The sequence below is a fragment of the Uloborus diversus genome, chromosome 1 (assembly GCF_026930045.1).
Source record: "Uloborus diversus isolate 005 chromosome 1, Udiv.v.3.1, whole genome shotgun sequence".
Taxonomy (NCBI): Eukaryota; Metazoa; Arthropoda; class Arachnida; order Araneae; family Uloboridae; genus Uloborus; species Uloborus diversus.
The window spans coordinates 89,652,464-89,672,435 of NC_072731.1; the positions used below are offsets into that span (position 1 = coordinate 89,652,464).

The following is a 19,972-nucleotide window of genomic DNA, read 5'->3' on the forward strand; positions in this document are numbered from 1 at the left end:
TTTCAATTTTTTCTCTATTTAAAACGTATTTTGACGGCACATATATTTTTCTCCTCTTAACTGCGATTTGCACAATATTTTTATTTTAAAAAAAAGACAAAAGAAAAAAAAGGTAGAAACATTATTATGTCAGCAGTTCAAATGAAGTTATGTTTATTCACCTATTCATTTTTTTATTTGACTGAAAAAAAAAAATGTTCGAAACATTCGTTTTAGCGGCCCTCAGTTAGGTAAATCATAATGCAGAACCTTGGATGTTCCTAAATAATGTTCAAAAATTGTATTTGCTTTCAAAACTTCGCCCCAAAAAAAAAAAAAAAAAAAAAAAAAAAAAAAAAAAAAAAAAAAAAAAAAAAAAAAAAAAAACCTTTTTGAAACCTTCATTCTATTTGCTCATTTGTTATTTCTATTTCATTTTCTTAAGATCTTGAAGGTTGCCTTTCTGTTTTTTTTTTTTTTAAATCACGAAATTGGTGACCCGATTTCTGAAAAACTGGTGGGTGGTGGGCAAAACCTTTCTTGGACGAAACCCCTGGTGCCACCCCCAAAATGTTTGGTCACGCTACGCCTCTGTTTTCGAATGACATGCGGGGGGGGGGGGGGTACCCAAATTTACAAAACAACCTTATTCCCTTTAAAATACTTTCCCTTGTAAGTAATACATTTTCGCCATTGGTGCTTCGAAATTTTTTGAAGTAATCTTTAGACCTGGATTGAGAACTCCTCTCGAGTTTATTCTTGACCTCTTCAATGTTGTCAAATCGGTATCTTTTTATACCCCTTTTCATTCGTAGAAGTAAGTAAAAGTCACACGGAGCCAGATCAGGTGAACGAGGGGGCGTGGGGCAGCACCTTCGGCGTTTTTTTTTTTTTTTTTTTAATTTTCAGAGCTGGAGGAGTGAACTTGGCAGCAAACTTTTTCATTCTCTAGTCTTCTGTTAAAATTCGCTGAACTGAGTCCGAGATAACCATTTTTATCCAGTAGAAAGCAGTTTTTCACAGTTGCGCGTTGCTGATTTCAACTACAGTCCCTATATGAATCAGCAGGTAGATAACACACGCCTAGCTGCCTGGCGGTGGAAATTCTGGTGGCAAAAAACTCGATTTTCTCTTTGTTCTGTCTTTTTAAGCAATTGAATGCATAGAGAAATATATGCTTACTTAAAAATTCATTTTCGGGTGCGATAGGTTATCGCTAAACGTTATCGCGCTTACTAGGTGTCTCTGCAGTCGTTACGAGTATCAGATCTTTGAAAATGTGTCCTCCTCTCCTCCTTTTCAGCTGTTGTTGTGAAGTCGTACGGTAATTCCTGCGACGGAGCAAGTTAATCAAAATCGTTGCATAATATTGTGTTGATCTTGACGTGTTTTGAGTGAACAAATTAAGAAGCTCCTAAACTTAATAATCTCTACTTAAATAAAAAAGGATTTCATAAATGTGAGTATAACCGAAATCTAATGTAATGTATACAAAATGATCTGTCACGAGTCTTTACCGTTAACCTGGAAAGAAAAAACGTGATTACTTACAGCTTTTGGTACCAGGAAATAATGAAAATTAAAATGCTTTCACGGTCAATCTGGATTTCTTTGACGAATGCATTTTAATACACTTATCTCTGTTTATCAGTAAAGTATAAAAAAACAATTTTTTCAAACATGTGCGAAATATACTTATTTCTTCAAGTGAATATGTAACAGTATGTTTCTCTTCTGGGAATATTGTAAAATTAAGGCGTTAATATGAAGTCTGATCGCTTTACTAAACATATTTATTTTATTAGCCGAATAAATACTGCCTATTGTTTGATTGCATGAAACGTTTGTATTAAATAAAAAATCGCTTTAGCGATCGAGTATTTTCATATGTTGTTTCGTGTGTGAATAAATAAACGCAGGGGTATCCAACTAAGGGGGGGGGGGGGTTCCTAGTGAAGACTGCACAATTGAAATTTAGAGGGTGTTTTAGGGAATTTTTCTACTTCTTGCGCTTGCAGGGCCTTGGTTGGGGGTGTGTCTTTATTCTTGAGAGAGCTCGGACACCCCTAAAATAAGTAATATATATCAAATGTAAATTTCACAACATCTGTTCACTGCAAGTATACATTCAGATATTCTTCCCTTTTCTGAAAGTTTTTTGCTGTTTTTGAAACCTTTATGCTGATTATGTTTCAGTCTTATCTGCAAAGTACAGATTGTGAGTTAGTTTTAAAATGAAAAAAATTTCCTTCTGTGGGATTTTCGAAATTGAAAAACATCATAATGAACGAGAGCTATAACAATTGCTAGAACCTTTTTTTTTCACTGCAAGGGAAAGGAGCTGATGAATAAAATTATAATAAGCTATATTTTAAAAAAACATTTAAAACTCAAATTTGTCATGTATCGTGCCACATAAATCTTCTCTAAGTGATGGTTTCGCAAATTTTATTGTACAGTGGAAGACTGAGATATATCGTACACCTTGGGGCCAGAGTTTTTTGCATTACACAGGTTTTGGTGAAATATTCAGGATATATCTATGTTTGCACTAAGGAATAAGTTTTATCTGCAATTAGTATTAAAGCATTAATTGTACATTATAAAATAAATGTATCAGAAACAAAAGAAAGTTAATCATCCTGCACTTCTGCTAGCTTTATGGTTTGCATAACAGCTGCATTTTTAAGAGCGATATAGTATTTTTTTTAAAATGTGAATACAAATTTTCATTTAAAAGCTTTGAATTAAGATGGAGGGATGAAAAACTGTTTCAAAATTTTATTTGCTTAACAATTTTCTTTGTTTGCTAGGTGAAACAGAAGGCTTAATTGCAAAATTTATTATATACTATATACTGAGAAGTTGTGCAGTTTATAAAGAATTGTGTTAAATACGTTTGCATTATATTAGGTATTTGACTGTATTAAGGTGAAGGGATACATTTCAGTGTAAAGAAATGTGCACTTTTCCGTTGGTATGTCTTGGGTCATTTTCTAAAATATTCGCCAAACTGGTCAAGACAACAAAGCACTCATTTGCTCCTTTCATGTTGCCTAAATCAATATTGTTGAAATTTAATGTTCAGTTTTTAAATGAAGCAATCCATTAAATATCAAAGCAATGGATCATTTTATGGTATTTTTTGCGTTTGTCTTACCAACACACAAACTCAAATTAAAATAACTTACAAATCAAACTCTAAATTAAATAGTGATTTCACAAAAAAGTCATGTTACGGGCTCTACATTTGTCCAAAATACTGTGAAATGGCTCTACTAGAGTGAAATCCCGTTACAATGAACACCAATACAGCAAAATATCTGTTGCAACAAAATAAATGCATTGTGCAGTCCCAATTGAACTGTCTCATTTCATTGCTTGAGTTCCATTACAATAAAATTCCCTTTACAACAAAATACACAAATTTTTGGTTCATTGTAACCGAATTTCACTGTAGTTACAATTAAATGGAAAAAAAAATCCACTAAACAAATAAACTAAGTCATTAAATGTATGAAATTTGGAGAAGTTCAGGGTTCGTTGATTTAAATCAGCTTGATTTAATTCATTTGATTTTTTTAAAAAATCATTGATTTAGATCGATTGATTTGAATCAAGTGATTTTTTTAATCAAAATCCTTAATTAAAATCAGTTCTTTTTATTTTTATAAATTTTGCATTTTTAGAATAGGTTGCTCTAAATTTAACTACACTGCATTACACAATCTTAACTTCAACCGGCAGAACTACTATGGGTGCGTTCGACGAACCTCACCGGTCAATCGGTAAGTAACCGGTGACTTACCACAGCGTTCTATGATCAACCGGTTACCTCACCGGTTACCATTCTAAGCAGTTGATTGGTTGATTGGAGCACGTGATCATTAGTTGTCACGTGATTAACTAACCGGTCGCTCTCGGTCATGCTCATCGAACGCAACCATAGATCCCTCTTGATGTGTGTGAAACAGATTTTCTTTCTTGCAATATTGCTTTTACTCCAAAAGTACAGTAAATTTCAGTATAGAACCAAATAACATTTTTCAGTTTTTCTCATACACCATCAGTGATATAATTAAGAAAAGTAATTGCTCAACATATTCTTTTACACTAAAACGTACATGATGATGGAAACCATATTTTTAAGCAAAGCATAAAACAAAATCAATTCTTATCAAAGTATTATAACGTATTTATAAATCTTCAGAATGTATTGAAATAGTTAGTACTTATCTTTGTTTGAAAAGTAAGCTGAATAAATTCATCTACTGTATAAAATATATATTATGTTTATAAATGTAAAGTAATAAATGGTTATAAATTTAATAAAAATAAAAAAAACTGATTTAAATTTTAAAAAATCTGACTTTTTTGATTAAAAAAATCATAAAAATCACGATACCTGGTTCCCACCAGGGTTTATCGTATATCAGTCGATATAGATTTTGATATTTTCGATATCTATTCCTTCAACTATGGTATTTTCAAAATAAAAATTAGGATCAGGTGGGGTAAAATGGGTAGCCAAAATATATTGTTTAAAAAACAAATTTATTTTAAATTAAATTTGCATTTTTTTGAGTTTTTATTGAGTTAGTTATTTGGCTGTTCTGAATTCTATTTCACAGAATATGTTTTTCAATAGATTATTTTTTAGTGAGTGGTAACACTTCGAGTTGAAGTAAAAAAATTCAAGCCGTATGTTGGCTGCTTAAACTTCTATCTCCAGCTCCTGATTTTTGAGGAATTTTTATTTCTTATCATAGTAATATTGTTCATTTTTTATTAAAAATAACCAAAAAGTTATGTGCTGTATTTTTATGATGTATTAATATATAATTATTGTAACAAAGTAATATAATATCCCTTTTAGTTTTAGATTCATAAAATGTAATGTGAATATAAAACTAAAAGGAATATTATATCACTTTTAAATCATATTTAAAGTGCCGAGTTAAATATTAAATGTTGGTCAGAAAAAAAAGAAAATATCTTATGACTGAGTGAAAATATCTAACAGTGAATGAGTATTAGCTAAAATGCTAAATTAACTGAATTAAAATTGATTAAAATGTAGAAGGAATATTGGATGGGTAAATAATGAAAGAAACCTTAATTTTAAGTCTACATATTGGAATAATAATGTAAGTTGGAATAATAATGTAAGAAAATAAAGAGCGATTTGTGGATGCATTTACTATTTTGGAGACTTTATTTTGTGCTGCTTGAAAATATCGGATATATCAAAATATCCAATATACAGTCAGTTTGCGATAACTCAAAGTCCAATAACTCGAATATTACTACAACTCTTAGTTTTTATCAAGTGTCGACCCCTTTGTCTTTAGTTCCTTGCTAATTATTCTCAATATCTCGAAGTTAACTTCCTTTAACTCAAAGTTTTTTTAAAGATGACTCGAAATTTATTTTGAAAGAAAAAAAAAAGGAAGAAGCAAGTGAATGTGAGAGAAAAATTAATTCACCTTCACTTGCAATTCCTGCACAATAGACCTCTAAAGCAAGAAGAGCACCTGTTGAGCCAATGTGCGATAAAGGAGTTACACATGCGGAAATGAGTTAGCTTGTTTTCTTCTGTTATACTGTATTGTTTACACTTCGACATGTTGCTGGACTACAAATTTGCTTTTAAGCTGTCAAGTTGTCAAGTCAACTGATTGTACCTTTATTCAAAAGCTGATCTAAGTTAAGATGTATTCCCCTTCATTCTTTAGTTCTCAATGGTCGAAACTTTAGTTATATCATTTGCTGATAAGTTCCTGAGAGACAGAGTGAGTTTTCTTTACTATTAAAGATGTCTAAGCCAGTAATCTGTCAATGATATTAAAAGAAAAAGAGAAACTTCTAAAGCGGTAGAATCCATGAATCCGAATTTTAAACAAATGAAGATACGTACCTTTCGGGAAGTAGATTCAGCTCTATTCAAGTGGTTCCAGCAGTATTGAAAACAAAACCATGCTTTTGATTTTTTCTCTCAATGTTATTAATTAAACTGTGCATATTGTGCTTAAAATTTTTTAAGTTTTCTAATTTTGTCTGTTATATGAACATATTAATTAAAATATTCCATTGTTTTTAATATTAAAATGCTGGAAACCAAAACTAGCCGGTAAGTCGAACTTCCAAGAAGTCGAAGTTTTTTGTTGCTCCCTTTAGATTAGAGTTATTGCAAATTGAATGTATATCAAAGTATTTGATATTTTCAAAAATATCATATTTTTGAACCCTGGTTCCTCCCCTCCAAAGAGCAATGGCTTAACCCCCCCCCCCTAAATTTTGCAAATGCCCCCCCCCCCCTGCCAAAAAAAAAAGCAATAGCCCTCCCAAAAAAAGAAAAATTACTCTGAAAACAACCCCTTCCAAAATTTCAAAGGTGCAGTCTGTCCCATGACCCCCCTCCCTAGGCGGACACCCCTGAAATTTGGTTGTTTTAAATGGTCTATATAACTGTTGGATCTATTTTAACCTTCATATATTTCTGATTTTTTTCTCTGTGGTATGTTTTTCTAATTTTCTTGACAATGGAAGCTGTTGCTGCATTATTGAAACTCATGTACTTGAAGACTTCTTTTGTGTAACTGTTAGATTTATTTTATCTTAGCGATTTCTGTAAGACATAGAAACATTACTACATTTACATAGATATAGACATTTTTATGAGGTAAGAGTAATTACTACAGAATTTTTGAGAAATGAATTACCAAAAACCAGAGATAAATAAACTGTCACATGAAAAGTTATGTGAAATAAAGCTTAGTTGTTACTACAGTTTGTTTATATGTTAATACAGTGGAATACCTTTATGACGCCAACCTATCTAACGCAATTCTCTATAGACTGCACAACTTTTCAGAAGTAAACAATAAGCTTCAAAACTTAAAAAATCTCTCTGTTTTACTTTGCAGACATAAAAATAGTTAGGCAAATTAACTTTTGAAGCAGTTTTTCATCTTTCCATGATAAGTCAAAGCTTTTAAATGAAAATTATTCACAGTAAACAGAAAATACCAGATGGCTCTTGAAAATGCAGTTGTTATGCAAACCATGAAGCTATAAGTGCAGGCTAATTGACTTTCTTTTAATTGGTGAAACATATTTATTTATGAATGACCAATTGCAATATTAGTGTTTTAATACTCATTGTAGATAAAACTCAGTCTGAAGTGCTAATATATAGATTTATTCTGAATATTAGTTTCAAAGTTTTGTGAAATGATCTATATAATGCAAAAACCTGTTTAACGCAAAAGCTCTGATCTCAAGATGTGTTATAATCCTCTTCCTATTGTATTTCATTGTATTCTCCATTCCACTGTCATTTATAAAGTGTTTTTTTTTTACACATGACAATGGATATATTTAACTGATTAACAGGTTTGTCTGACTGGACAATTATCCAATTTTCGGGCTTCAGAAAACATTTTTAGAAAGGAATATGGAAAATGCTATATATCTCTCATTTTTTCTCTTTCTAAATTTATGTATATTACTGTGTCAAATAACCAAATAAATAAATAAATATATTCTTAACTTGACAATCTCTTATTTTTATGTAACTTTCATAAATTTTAACGTTTGATAGAAATGAGAATGGTTGGAAACATACAGGACATTTTGGGGATAAAACTTTTTTTTTTCGAAGGAGTTTATTCTCGTTTGGGAAAATTTGAAATTTTCTTACACAAAATTATACATTGCAGTAAGTTACTGCCCTTATGCCAGGGCTAAGGCAGAACTACATGCAATATAACAGACAGCCCGGTTATCACATCCTAGACTTCAGTTTTGTTCTTATTGGAACTCGCCAGTCTGGATTAGGGAATAACCAAGCTGGGAGGCAGATGTCATCTCATTGAAGCTGAGATAAAGTAGATAAGGTAAATTTATTCCTCACTGCTGAGCTCTGATTGTATCATGTTTAACAAAGTAAATTTTCCATAATCCATAACTTTCAGAAGAAAGATGTTAAGTATATTTTTTCCATTTTTGAGTAATCATGATTGCTTATTGTTCTCATTTGACTGTTTTGATGTTCCTATGATTTTATTTTCCCACCGCCTCTATCTGCAGCATAACCTCGACCAGCCTCACAATGCTGCTCCTCTAATGAAAACCGTCTCCAGGTTACGTCCATATCCAACATACACACGCATACATACACACACTTGCACACACACATACACACACATTCATGCCTGCAAACAAACACAAATATACATCCACACTTATGCCTGCACACAGACACAAATATATACACGCACACACACTCATGCCTGCACACAGGCACAAACACCCATGCATACATACACACACACACTCATGCCTGCATACAGACATAAACACATACATACACATACCTATACACACACACGCATACATACCCACACACTCATGCCTCGAAACACACGCCTACATACACACACACACACTCGTGATTGCGAAAAACATAATTTGAATTCAAAATGCCATAATTCAAATTAATTTATCTTTTTTTTGATTAACTGCTACATGCACTGTAAATTGTTGTGCAGTTTAATATACATTTTTATTTTATTTGTTTTGTTTTTTTTTTTTTGTATTGAAAGTACGGTGAAATCCTGTTACCAGTGGTGTTTCTCTAGGGTATACTCAATATACGCCGTATACTCTCAAACATCTTTTAGACATATAGCGTAAACCCTCAAGCTTCAAAATACATACACATAATTGTGCATAACTGATTACTGGGAGTATACCCTCAGAAAAATTGGTGGAAACATCACTCACCGCCTGTTAAAACCAACTTCAAAGGACTACTGTGTTGCCACGTCACGGGGAAACCTGAAGAAAGAGGAAAAATACAGAAAATTCAAAAATCAACAAAAATACAGGGAATTTTTTAAAATTTCCTAAAAAACCTGGAAAGTTCAGAGAATTTTAATTGTTTCTTTTGAAATTGAAATAGCAAAAGTTCATGCCGAAAATATAAATACCAAAATAACAATACGGTCAAGTCCTGATTATCAGCGGGTAATAAAAATCGCAGATAAACCGCAGCTAAAATGAGGGAGAAAATTAGGTAAAAATTGTCTTTCCTCAAAAATTTGACTGTTTTTGATGCATAATACTTTCTTAAAGCAGTCGAAATATATATACAGTGCATTAAAAAAAATTTTTCTTTTTGCACAACAGAAATTAACATCAGTAAAGAACAAGTATAAGCACGATGAAGAAAGCACAATGAATAACTAAACAAATAAAACAAAAATAACAGAGTTTAAATTTACAATTTTCTGACATAAAAGAGCCCTTGGTATTTGCTTTTTACTGCGAAAATACATATTCCTTGTTGACAATGTTGTCAATTTCCCCCCCCCCTGCAGGTAATTGGGAGTTTACTGTAATAATCAAAAATAAGATAAAAAATGATATTCTTACTTTTTTTTTTGGTTTGTAACAGGGTTGGCAAGGTTTTGGACACTACGGTAAAAACCATGGTAAAAACCCTGGTTTTTACCGTCCTGTCCAAAACCCTTGTGTCCAAAACTGTCCGAAAGTGTCCAAAACTATATTTTTAGAAAAATTGAATTCTGTGATAAAAGATAAAAAAAAACAGAATAAAATGTATCAAAGTAATGTTTTATATTGAACATTTATTCAATGAGAACATTCAACTTATTTATGCAGCTGATTTTAATCTAGTTACATAGAAGTTGAATTCTTGATTAAAATTTTAATTGGTATGCATGAGTTAATTCAGTTTTTTTTTTTTTTTTTCAAAATTAGTAACCAAATTTCTTTATGTTTATGCATGCATGCAAATGAAAGCAGGGTAAACAAGTTCTGTTCAAAACCCTTGTGTCCAAAAGTGTCGAAAACTACTTTTTGAAAAACTATATTCTGTAAGAAAATATCAGAAACAGAACAAAATGTGTCATTTTTTTTTCCTTTCTATTTGACTATTTAATATATTTATTCATTGTGAACATTCAAGTATGAATATATATGTACTTATTTATGTGGCTCATTTTAATCTAGTTACATAGAAATTAAATTCTTCCTTAAAAATTTCAATATGTATGCAGGAGTTTTTTTTTTCTTCTATAAACCAAATTTCTTAACATTTATGCATGTGCAAAAGAAAGTGTTCAAAATATAGTGCAATAATTGACTTAAATGCAATAAATTACAATTTTTTATAGTTACAGAATGTATTATATTAAAAATGTGCTATTTTTTTTAATTCATAAGTTTTATAACAGAAGTGTTTAATCATCAATTTCTTGTTCTTTAATCTATGATTTAAAAAAATAATTTTTGTTAAAGCATCATGTAAAACTTATTTGCAAAAACCATTCAAAAAAATTAAGCTTTTTTTTTTTTTTTTTTGCACCTAAATACTGCACATTTGATAACATTCCTTTGAGTTATAAATAGAAATGAAATTAGTTGTCTTGGTAGTGTTGTGAATTCCCTTTCATAACTCTACCAACTGTTACACAAGGAAGTTTTTATGTAATAGTTACTGGCAATTTTTTTTTCAGTAAAATCATTTTGGAGAAAAATATTATCAAATACTCATTAATTAAACCTCATTAATATCTACATTTATGCATTACAAATAGTGCAGTAAATAATAATTGATTAGATTACACTGCTTTAGCTTTAGCATAGTTTTGGACAGTTTAAGACAGTTTCGGACACTTTTGGACAGTTTTAGACAGTTTTGGACGGTAAAAACCACCTGTCCTGTCCTAAACCAGTTTTGGACAGTCCAAAACCCAACCCTGGTTTGTAACTATTAAAACGTTTATCATAAAAGAAAACATTACTTATTGTTTTATTTGACGTACATTATGAATTTTATGCTAATTTAATATAGAGAGCTTGAAATTAACTATCAATATTCATTGTTCTGCTTAACTTCTGCATGTTATACCTTTTAAGGTTCAAGTAATGAATGATTAAGAAAAGTCTTTTTTTTTTCTTATATCAAAAGTTAATTTTCCCACGCTATTATTTCGGTTTTATAATGAGTTCTTTATTTCCCCTTATTTTTTATTTATTTAGTTCTTTCCCTCCCTGTCATGAATTTTTCATGTTATTAATGTTCTTTTTCAACTATCAGTGTTTGCTTGTTTGTGATTTTGCATATTCATACAGGGAAAAACACAGGGAATTTTTTTTCCAGAATTGAGTGCCAACCTGGACTACTAATTTTGTTTTCTGTAACAGGAATTTCATTATAATGGAATTCTAACTATGTAACAACAATTACATTGGAACTGAAAATTCATTTCGTTGAAGTGGAAATTTTGTTGTATTGGTATTTGTTGTAATCGAATTTCACTGTATAATCTTATCTTTTATTTTCTTTCAGCTCAAAATGACTGTTGAACCTCAAAAAAGTGATTCATCAAACCAAACCTCAGAAGAAAGCCTAATTGCTGAACAAATGTTTGGTCTAGTCGATGTTGTAATTCTTGCCGGGCTATGTGGGCTAGCTATTTATTGGATTTTCTTCAGGAAAAAGAAAACAGAAACACGATCTTTTCAGTTAGAGTAAGCTAATTTGGTTGTTGTTACATTATTACACAAAATTTCTGTTAAAATAGTTCTTTAGAATATTGTGTGTTTAATATTATTATTTGAATATATACAGTTCACTCTCTGTTTAACGACTTTCAAAGGACCACAAAAAGTCATCCTTAAGTAGAATGCTTTTAACACTATAGTGGACTATCTGGGACCGGGAAAAGCTGTCGTTAAATAGAGTGTTGTTAAGCAAAGAGCCAACTAACTATTTAAAAAGGACCCCTTTGAACAACCCAGATTTTAATATTTAATATGAATACCAACTCTCCAGGTTTGTTCGGGAAACTCCCAAACTCTACTAATGAAGTAAATATCTCTCACATTTCCATCAAAACAACAAAATTCCCCAAAAAAAGAGATTTTTCAGTGATTAGAATTTCAGGAAAAAATCCCTACAGTAAAGCAATCACTGTTGCAAAAACAAACCTTTTCAAGCATATGTGCGAAAAGAAAATTGTAAATGTCGGATCATTTTTCATTAAATTTTGAGACCTTTTTCTAGCTATTTTAATTATAGATATATAGATTATATTTATTCTAGAAATTATAGGTTATATTTTTCTAGCAGTCAGGTAGAAGTTCATGTATCTATCATAATATTTAACGTTATCGGGTTTGAAAAATATACTTCATGTTTCATTTCATGCTCATAAGAATTCTGCAGAAAAACTCATTGAAAATGCATTATTTGGGTCTTATTTATTCAATAAAAAATCTCCTGAATTTTAATAATCAGCTGGAATCATCTTTTTTGTTTCTTCCAAATTTAATATTGAATTTTATAGATCGCCCAGTAAAAACCTTTATTAATTTTTAAGAAATGAATTTCTTTGTTAGAGCTGTAACTGTATGTGATTTTCATGTTACTAAATCATCTTAAAAATTTTAAACATATATATTTAACTTAATGGGTTTTTTTTAAATCTATTTTGTACATTATTTTGATGAATATGTATTTTTTCTTTGTTTAGTCGAATGGATAGTGTTGAATTATCAGATTCCAGTTTTATATCAAAGATGAAAGCTACTGTAAGTTTTGAATTATTTCATCTGTATTTATTTATCACTTTAAAATCTCATAAATATTTCAAAATTGTTTTTAATTCTGCAGATTTTATTTTCAAATCAATGTTTTTTGAGCAATCACAAATTGCTAACTATATTCATTTGACCATTGTTGATGTCCCTTTAATTTTTCAAAATTATCATGATGACAATCTGTCTAGCTCGTTGTTTTTAATACTTATTTTTAAAAAAACTAATTTTTTCATTGTCATGGTTACAAGTTTTCTGTGATTTGGTTCATGCCTTTTTCTTTTTTTTCCAAGGCTTCACTCAAACAGATTTTACTTTAAAAAGTAGAAGTTTTGTGCAAAACCACATTTTTTCAGAAAAAAAAAACCTATAAAAATGAATTTTAATGCAAAACTTCGTTTTCATTCAAAATTTCCAGGTTACTAATTTTTATCATTTAAGATTAATAAGAAATAAAAGTATTATAACAGTACGAGGTGTGGCTAGAAAAAAACCGTTCACCATCAGTTGTGATTGGCTAAAAACGTCTTCACTGACAACGCATTGTGAGCTGGGGCATTGTCTTGGTGCAGGATCCATGTCTTTTTTTTCCACAAATCGTTCCGTTTTCTCCGTACTGGCTCACGTAGGGTAGTTAGGACGCTAATGTAGTAATGCTGATTCACTGTTTGTCCTTCTGGTACCCAATCAATGTGTACAATCCCTTTGACATAAAAAAAAAACAATCATCATTGCCTTGAATTTCGATTTTGACATTCGTGCTTTTTTTTGTCGTGGAGAATCAGGAGATTTCCAATGCATCGACTGGCGTTTGGTTTCGGGATCGTAAGTAAAAAACCACGATTCATCACAAGTAATAACATTTTGTAAAAAGGTGGGATCTCTTTCAATGTTTTCTAGGATGTCAGAACAAATCATTCTTCGGTGTTCCTTCTGTTCAATTGTGAGACACTTTGGAACCATTTTTACACACACTTTGTTCATGTTGAAACTTTCATGAAGAATCTGCCTAACACTTTCCTTGTCAATTCCTGCCAACTCAGACATTGCTCTAATTGTTAAACGGCGATCTTCTCGAACAAGTTTACCAATTTTTTCAATGTTTGCTGATAATGGTCTGCCAGTGCGAGCGTCATCACTTGTGTCTTCGCGGCCATCTTTAAATCGTTTTAAACCACTCAAACACTTGTGTTTGCGATAAACAATCATCGCCGTAAACTTGTTGCAACATTACAAACGTTTCGCTTGAAGATTTTCTAAGTTTGAAAACAAATTTGATGTTAACACGCTGTTCTTTCTGTACACTCAACATTTTTCCGACGCACAGACAAAACGTCAACTACTTAGAACAGACGCCACGGGCAGACTGAGTGCAGGAGCCAGATGAAACTCGAGCAGTAGGCGGAGCAAGAGTCACGTGACAGGCCAGGCGGCTTTCAGCCTTATTGCAATCGTTTTATTGTTTCACCTGTGCTAGTTTGGTTTTTTTCTAGCCGCACCTCGTATATGCTGTAAATATAATCTTTATAATAAGCAGGGCTGGGCGATGCATCTCCAAAAACCGGGGTGCATCCCACATCATTAAACCGGTTTAGAATTTTTCTCTAAACAGATGCATTGATACTGCTCCGATGTACAGACACCGGTCCTTGGTTGCTGGCGTTTTAATCTCTAATTTTTTTTACACTAATATTAATTAGCAGTGTGTCAATCCAGTCTGGCTTAACAATGGAGGTGCGAAGAGTTAGACTTTCATTTCTCCCAAAAATATACACATGTTTTTAGTTATTGACAAAAGATATATGGATGAACTAGTAAGTTTATCGTATAGTCACTTGCCAGAAAAAAAGCAAAATATCAACAAAAATTGTAGACATGCATTCTGGTGTTACAAGCAGTGGAGTTCCTAGCACAGTTGTCACATGGTTCGGTAACTCGCAGTCTCACTCGACCCCCCCCCCCCCCTTAAATTTTTTTTATAAATGTTTATGTAAATGTGAAATTGAATCAATTCATTCCTATTTTTGTGTCGTAACAAGAGTTTGGAAAACTGCAAATCCATTTTATGCAAAATTTGCCCTAAACGACATATGTGGCCTCCCCCTCCCCCTGCAATAGTGGGCACTCTAGTTGTGTAAAATTTGTTGGATTAAATATAATTTAAGATATATTGATGGAAATTTTCAGAATTATTTTTTTTAAATAAACTATGAAATCCTTTTTGAGTGTCACCTTGTGCGTCCCCCTCCCCACACACAGATTACAATTAACTTTTTTTTAATGCAAGAACATGTGAGCTTTTGAAATGCATGACTTTGCATCCGTTTACTCACATTTTATTGCATTGAAAAAAACAGGTTCATCTCAAAACTTGCGCCTTTAGCACTACTTTATAATATAATAAATTTCTTTATGGTGCTAGGACCTGTTAATTCATATCTCACATGATTTTCAATTCCTTGCAGATAATTTATAAAATTTAAACAAGCAAGTTTAAGTTAATTATAATTAAAAAAAATTAAAAAAAACTTACACCTCGATGTAAAGTTGACGATACATCACAAGGTAGAAATTCTTACATCGCCTAGCCCTAATAATAAGTGTATGCATGGATGCAAATTGGTCAGAATAACCATATCTTTGTTTCTGCATTCTAGTTACCATTTCTTTTTTAATGGATATGCCTCATATTACCTAATCTAGAAAAACACCAGTCATAATATGATGGGTGCAAATTTCTTCTCCATTTCCATTCCATTTGTAGAAACAAAATATCCAATGAGTAAGGTCCTGTCTCAATTCGTGATTGCAAAAAGCATAATTTGATTTTAAGATGTCAAAATTCAAATGAATGCCAGGGGTTGGGTGCATTATTATTATTATTGTTATTATTATTTTAGTTTTATCTCTATAAATGATCCTTCATAACTTTTAAATGATTTGATTTTATAGGGCCGAAATATTGTCGTTTTTTATGGTTCACAAACAGGTACTGCAGAAGAATTTGCTGCACGATTGGCTAAAGAAGCCAGTCGTTACAGAATGAAAGCTATGGTTGCTGATCCAGAAGAGTATGATATGGTAAATTTTATAGTATTTGCTACTTACTTTTAACTTATTCTTTCTTTTGACTATCTTACTTTTAACTTATTTTTACTTCCTTTTACAAAAAAGGAAATATTGTATTCTCAAAAAAATTTTCACCCAAAAATCGGCCTTAATTTCCATTTTGCTCACCCCCGAATGAATGTTGAGTATTTTTTTTAACCCGACCACACTTGGATATCTGCCTAGGAACCTTCAGGCACCTGAAATATCCATTTTGACGATCCCCGAGTTAATTACGAGTTTTCTCGTGACGTCTGTATGTCGCATAACTCAAGAACGGAATGTCTTGGAAAGTTGAAATTTAGTGCATAGACTCCTAGTGGGGTCTAGTTGTGCACCTTCCTTTTTGGTTGCATTCGGATGCTCCAAAGGGGATCTTTTGCCCCTTTTTGGGGGGAAATCATTGTTAATTTCGATGTAAACTCAAGTGGTGTTATAATTTGGCGGACACTTGGCAATATATCGCCAGTCTTGGCAATATATCACCTGTTTTGTCGCTAACTTGGCGATAAATTTGGCAATTTATTTTTAAAAATTTTATTTTTATTTATTTTTTAAAATCTGGTTTCAATTTGGCCACTGTTGTTGATATTTAGAGAGTAAACTATTGAATCATATTAGAACTGCCAATAATGAGAAAATGACGTTAAATTGGAGTAAAAGGAAGTCGTGATGCACACATCAGCTCGTTTTTATATCAAAAGGGCATATTCGTCTAAATGCTGTTCCCCTCTAACTAGCTTGATGTTTTGTCGGCCTAAATTACACTAGGGAACAAAAAACATAATTGTATCTGCATCTTGTTTATAAATAACAAATTCTTACTAATTTGGGTTGAAAAAAAAAATTTGTTAAATGATTTTTTTTTATTAGCTCTTGTTTTAAAGATATGCAAAACATCTCTAAAGAGAGATGCACCGCAACCACTCATTGGTGGGAAAGTAAAATTGAAAAGGAAAAATATATATATAATTGAGTGAGTTCTGTTTCATTAAAGAATGTTAATTTTTAAGAAATCGAAGGTTGCCTTTAGCTGATTTCTGTAAACCTTTATTTTATTTTTTTTTATAATAACTTCTTGTTTTGTCAAAGAAGGAGCATCTCTTATAATAGTCCAGCAGTATTCTGCGAGCGTTAACTTAGCCCAGCAACCCTGATATCTGTGTTCCATTGCAGAGATATCTTGGTGAAGCCTTGCGCCTTGCTTGTCATTTAGAGCTCAACAGTTTTCAGGGGAAAATTCCTAGAGAAAGTGGAGGAAACGGAGTTTCAAGGACTTACATTTCATCAGTGGACACAGAACTCTGCAGGAGTTTTTTGATCAACTGTTGGTAGTTCTCGTTTTCTCTGTTGCGTAGAAGTTCTCGTAACATACCTTTAAAGGCTTCCAAGGTGTTTTTCTCTTGCCCTATGAAATTTTTAATTGAAAACAGGGATCTTCATAATTATACATATTTGAAGGGCAGTTAAAAATTATCTAATTAACATTAGCTTCAATCTATCTTGGAAATTTCTCTCTAAGGTATTGGAAAGCCATCTTTGTTCACAGCTTCCACAAAGATCTTCATTACTCCCAGCAGAATGAGCAGGAATAGAAACAGAAAGCTATTAGGATATACTAGAGATCTATTATGGACATTTCTTTCATGAAAATATAACTTCTTGGAATATATTCGTATATTATGCAATGAGTTGTTCCATCTGCAGCCTGGGTCTAAGTGCAAAAGATAGTCAGACCCATAGGAGGTGCTTCTATATGCAAAGAGAACATCAGCATTATTGAGATTTCATTACCCCAGCTGGCTCTGTATCTTGAAAACAAGAGCTAATCTGAACTATTTATGGTAATTTTCATGTTTAGTGAAACAAAATATTTCAGAAACAACTAGTTTTTTGAGCCTGATAATGTCCATCATAGTATGGGTTCGATTAAAAATTTTTGGCAAAACAACAGCCAACACATCTGCAGGGGCCCCCTTGATTTGTAAAACTAAAAAAAGTACTGTAAAATTGCAATTGTATTTTTTTTTTTTTTTTTTGTGATTGCATATGCATGACTATAGACTCAAGTACCAGGGTGTAAACATGGGGTAGTCAATCTTTATTTCACTTATACCACATCAACATGGCAAGCAATTTCACTCAGGACACAACCTAAACATTAATGAAAAATAATTTGTGTTATAATTATAGGTTTTTCTTTTGATAATGTTTTTGAATTCATTAAAGAAAATCCTGTCCCTGTCTTTGAAATATTGGTCAATAATTTTTGTCATGTCCATTGGTAAATCAAGCCCTCATTACATTTCTTTATCACCATTTCTGACAATTTCGACATAGGGCTACTGTTTGGCTCCAAAACTCTTTACTTTTTGGCACCCAAAAATAAAACTGAGGTATTGAAAATTTTGTTCCTCACTGTGGGAAAAGATATTGCTATTTTTAAATATTTGTTAGATTTTTAAATATTTATCTTACCTTCTTGTCTGGTACTTGTTTCTGTACAATTAGCAGTCATATAGTCAGGGCTCCCAAATGGTCCGCTTTTCCCGCCAAAGTCCGTTTTTTAGGGTAAAGTCCACTTTAGACCGCTTTTTAACATTTTGGTCCGTTTAGTCCGCTTTTATATTGTTTTTACTCAAAAATCAGATTTTAAAATTTTTCATTACATTAAAAGATACTGTGTGCTGACGTTTGTTACGCCCGAACACGCGGCCGCGGAGCCATTTTTCTATTGAACCTAACTTTCTGGTATTATTTCGCTTCAGATTGACGTCATTACTCCTCCTTCAACCGCTGTAACATGGAAATCTAGCAAATGGAGAGGTTTGAGGGAGGAGTTATGACTTCAAATCAAAGCATTTTGCTACCGAAATTTCTCACAGGTTCGTACGCCCTTGAAACACCTTGAAAAAAATCAAGAATGTTTCATCAGTGCAATTTTCTGAACTTGTGTTCGATATGTAGCATCGCGAAAAATTACTTCCTGCGTTTACGATTTTAGTATTTTTGCATCTTGTTAATATTTTGATATTTTTGACAATCGAAAGTTATTTCAACATTCATTAACTTAGATTAGCTTATTTTATGTTTAATTCCGATAGACAATGAACTACTTTTTTTTTTGGAACCATGGTAACATCAAACTTTCTTGGACTTCGCCGAAAATTGCTTACTGGGTTTTGATATTTCAATCTCTTTGCATCTTGTAAATATTTTGATATTTTTGGCAATCGAAAGTTATTTTGACATAACACCTCCTTAGATTAGCTTATTTTTTGGTTAATTTTAATAGACAATTAACTTTTTTGTTTTTGGAACCAACAGCAACATTGAACTTTCTCACACTTCGCGGAAAGTGCTTGTCGTGTTTGAGATTTCAATCTTTTTTTATCTTATAAATAATTTGATATTTTTGTCAATCAGAAGTTATTTTGACACACTCCACCATAGATTAGCTTATTTTTTGTTTAATTTTAATAGATAATAAACTACGTTTTTTTGGAAACCATGGCAACATTGTACTTACTCTCACTTCGCGGAAAATTGCTTGTCGTGTTTGAGATTTCAATCTTTTTGCATCTTGTTAATATTTTGATATTTTTGACAATCGGAAGTTATTTTGACATACGCCATCGTAGATTAGCTTATTTTTTGTTTAATTTTAATAGATAATAAAGTACTTTTTTTTTCGAAACCATGGCAACATTGAACTTACTCGCACTTCACGGAAAATTGCTTGCGTTTGAGATTTCAATCTTTTTGTATCTTGTTAATGTTTTGATATTTTTGGCAATCGGAAGTTATTTTGACATACGCCACCGTAGATTAGCTTATTTTTTGTTTAATTTTAATCGATAATAAACTTTCTTATTTTTGGAACCATAGCAGCATTGCACTTACTCGAACTTCGCGAAGAATTGCTTCTTATGTTTGAGATTTCAATCTTTTTGCATAAATACTCAAAATGAGTATTTTCAATTTGAAAATATAGCTCTATGAATCTGAAATTACACATTTATTTATTACATTAAGTTATCCAGTAAAAGCTGCCTCAAATTTACATTCAGTGTATTTATCGCTTGAGCGCATTTGTATATTTTTGGGTGTGGGAGCTTTAATAAAAAAATTTCTTTCTCACTAATTTTTATATATACATGAAGGCAGTTACAGTATTTTTTTGGTGCCCGAACAACCAATACATACATATGAAGAAATGATTTGGATACTTAGCATACTAATAAATGATTTGGGG

General features: G+C 31.7%; 1 protein-coding gene across 2 annotated transcripts in view; it reads left to right on the forward strand.

Moving 5' to 3' along the window:
- LOC129231030 (NADPH--cytochrome P450 reductase-like) overlaps positions 1–19,972 on the forward strand; it is a 61,979-nt gene that overhangs the window by 6,452 nt on the left and 35,555 nt on the right. The window contains exons 1-4 of one of the 2 annotated variants that reach the window (XM_054865279.1): positions 1,291–1,438; positions 11,360–11,541; positions 12,546–12,603; positions 15,562–15,690. In XM_054865279.1, the coding sequence (XP_054721254.1) occupies positions 11,366–11,541; positions 12,546–12,603; positions 15,562–15,690 (363 nt within the window). In that variant the 5' untranslated portion in view covers positions 1,291–1,438; positions 11,360–11,365. Of the gene's footprint in view, positions 1–1,290; positions 1,439–11,359; positions 11,542–12,545; positions 12,604–15,561; positions 15,691–19,972 lie in introns of those variants that run through there. The other variant, XM_054865284.1, reaches the window with a different exon arrangement.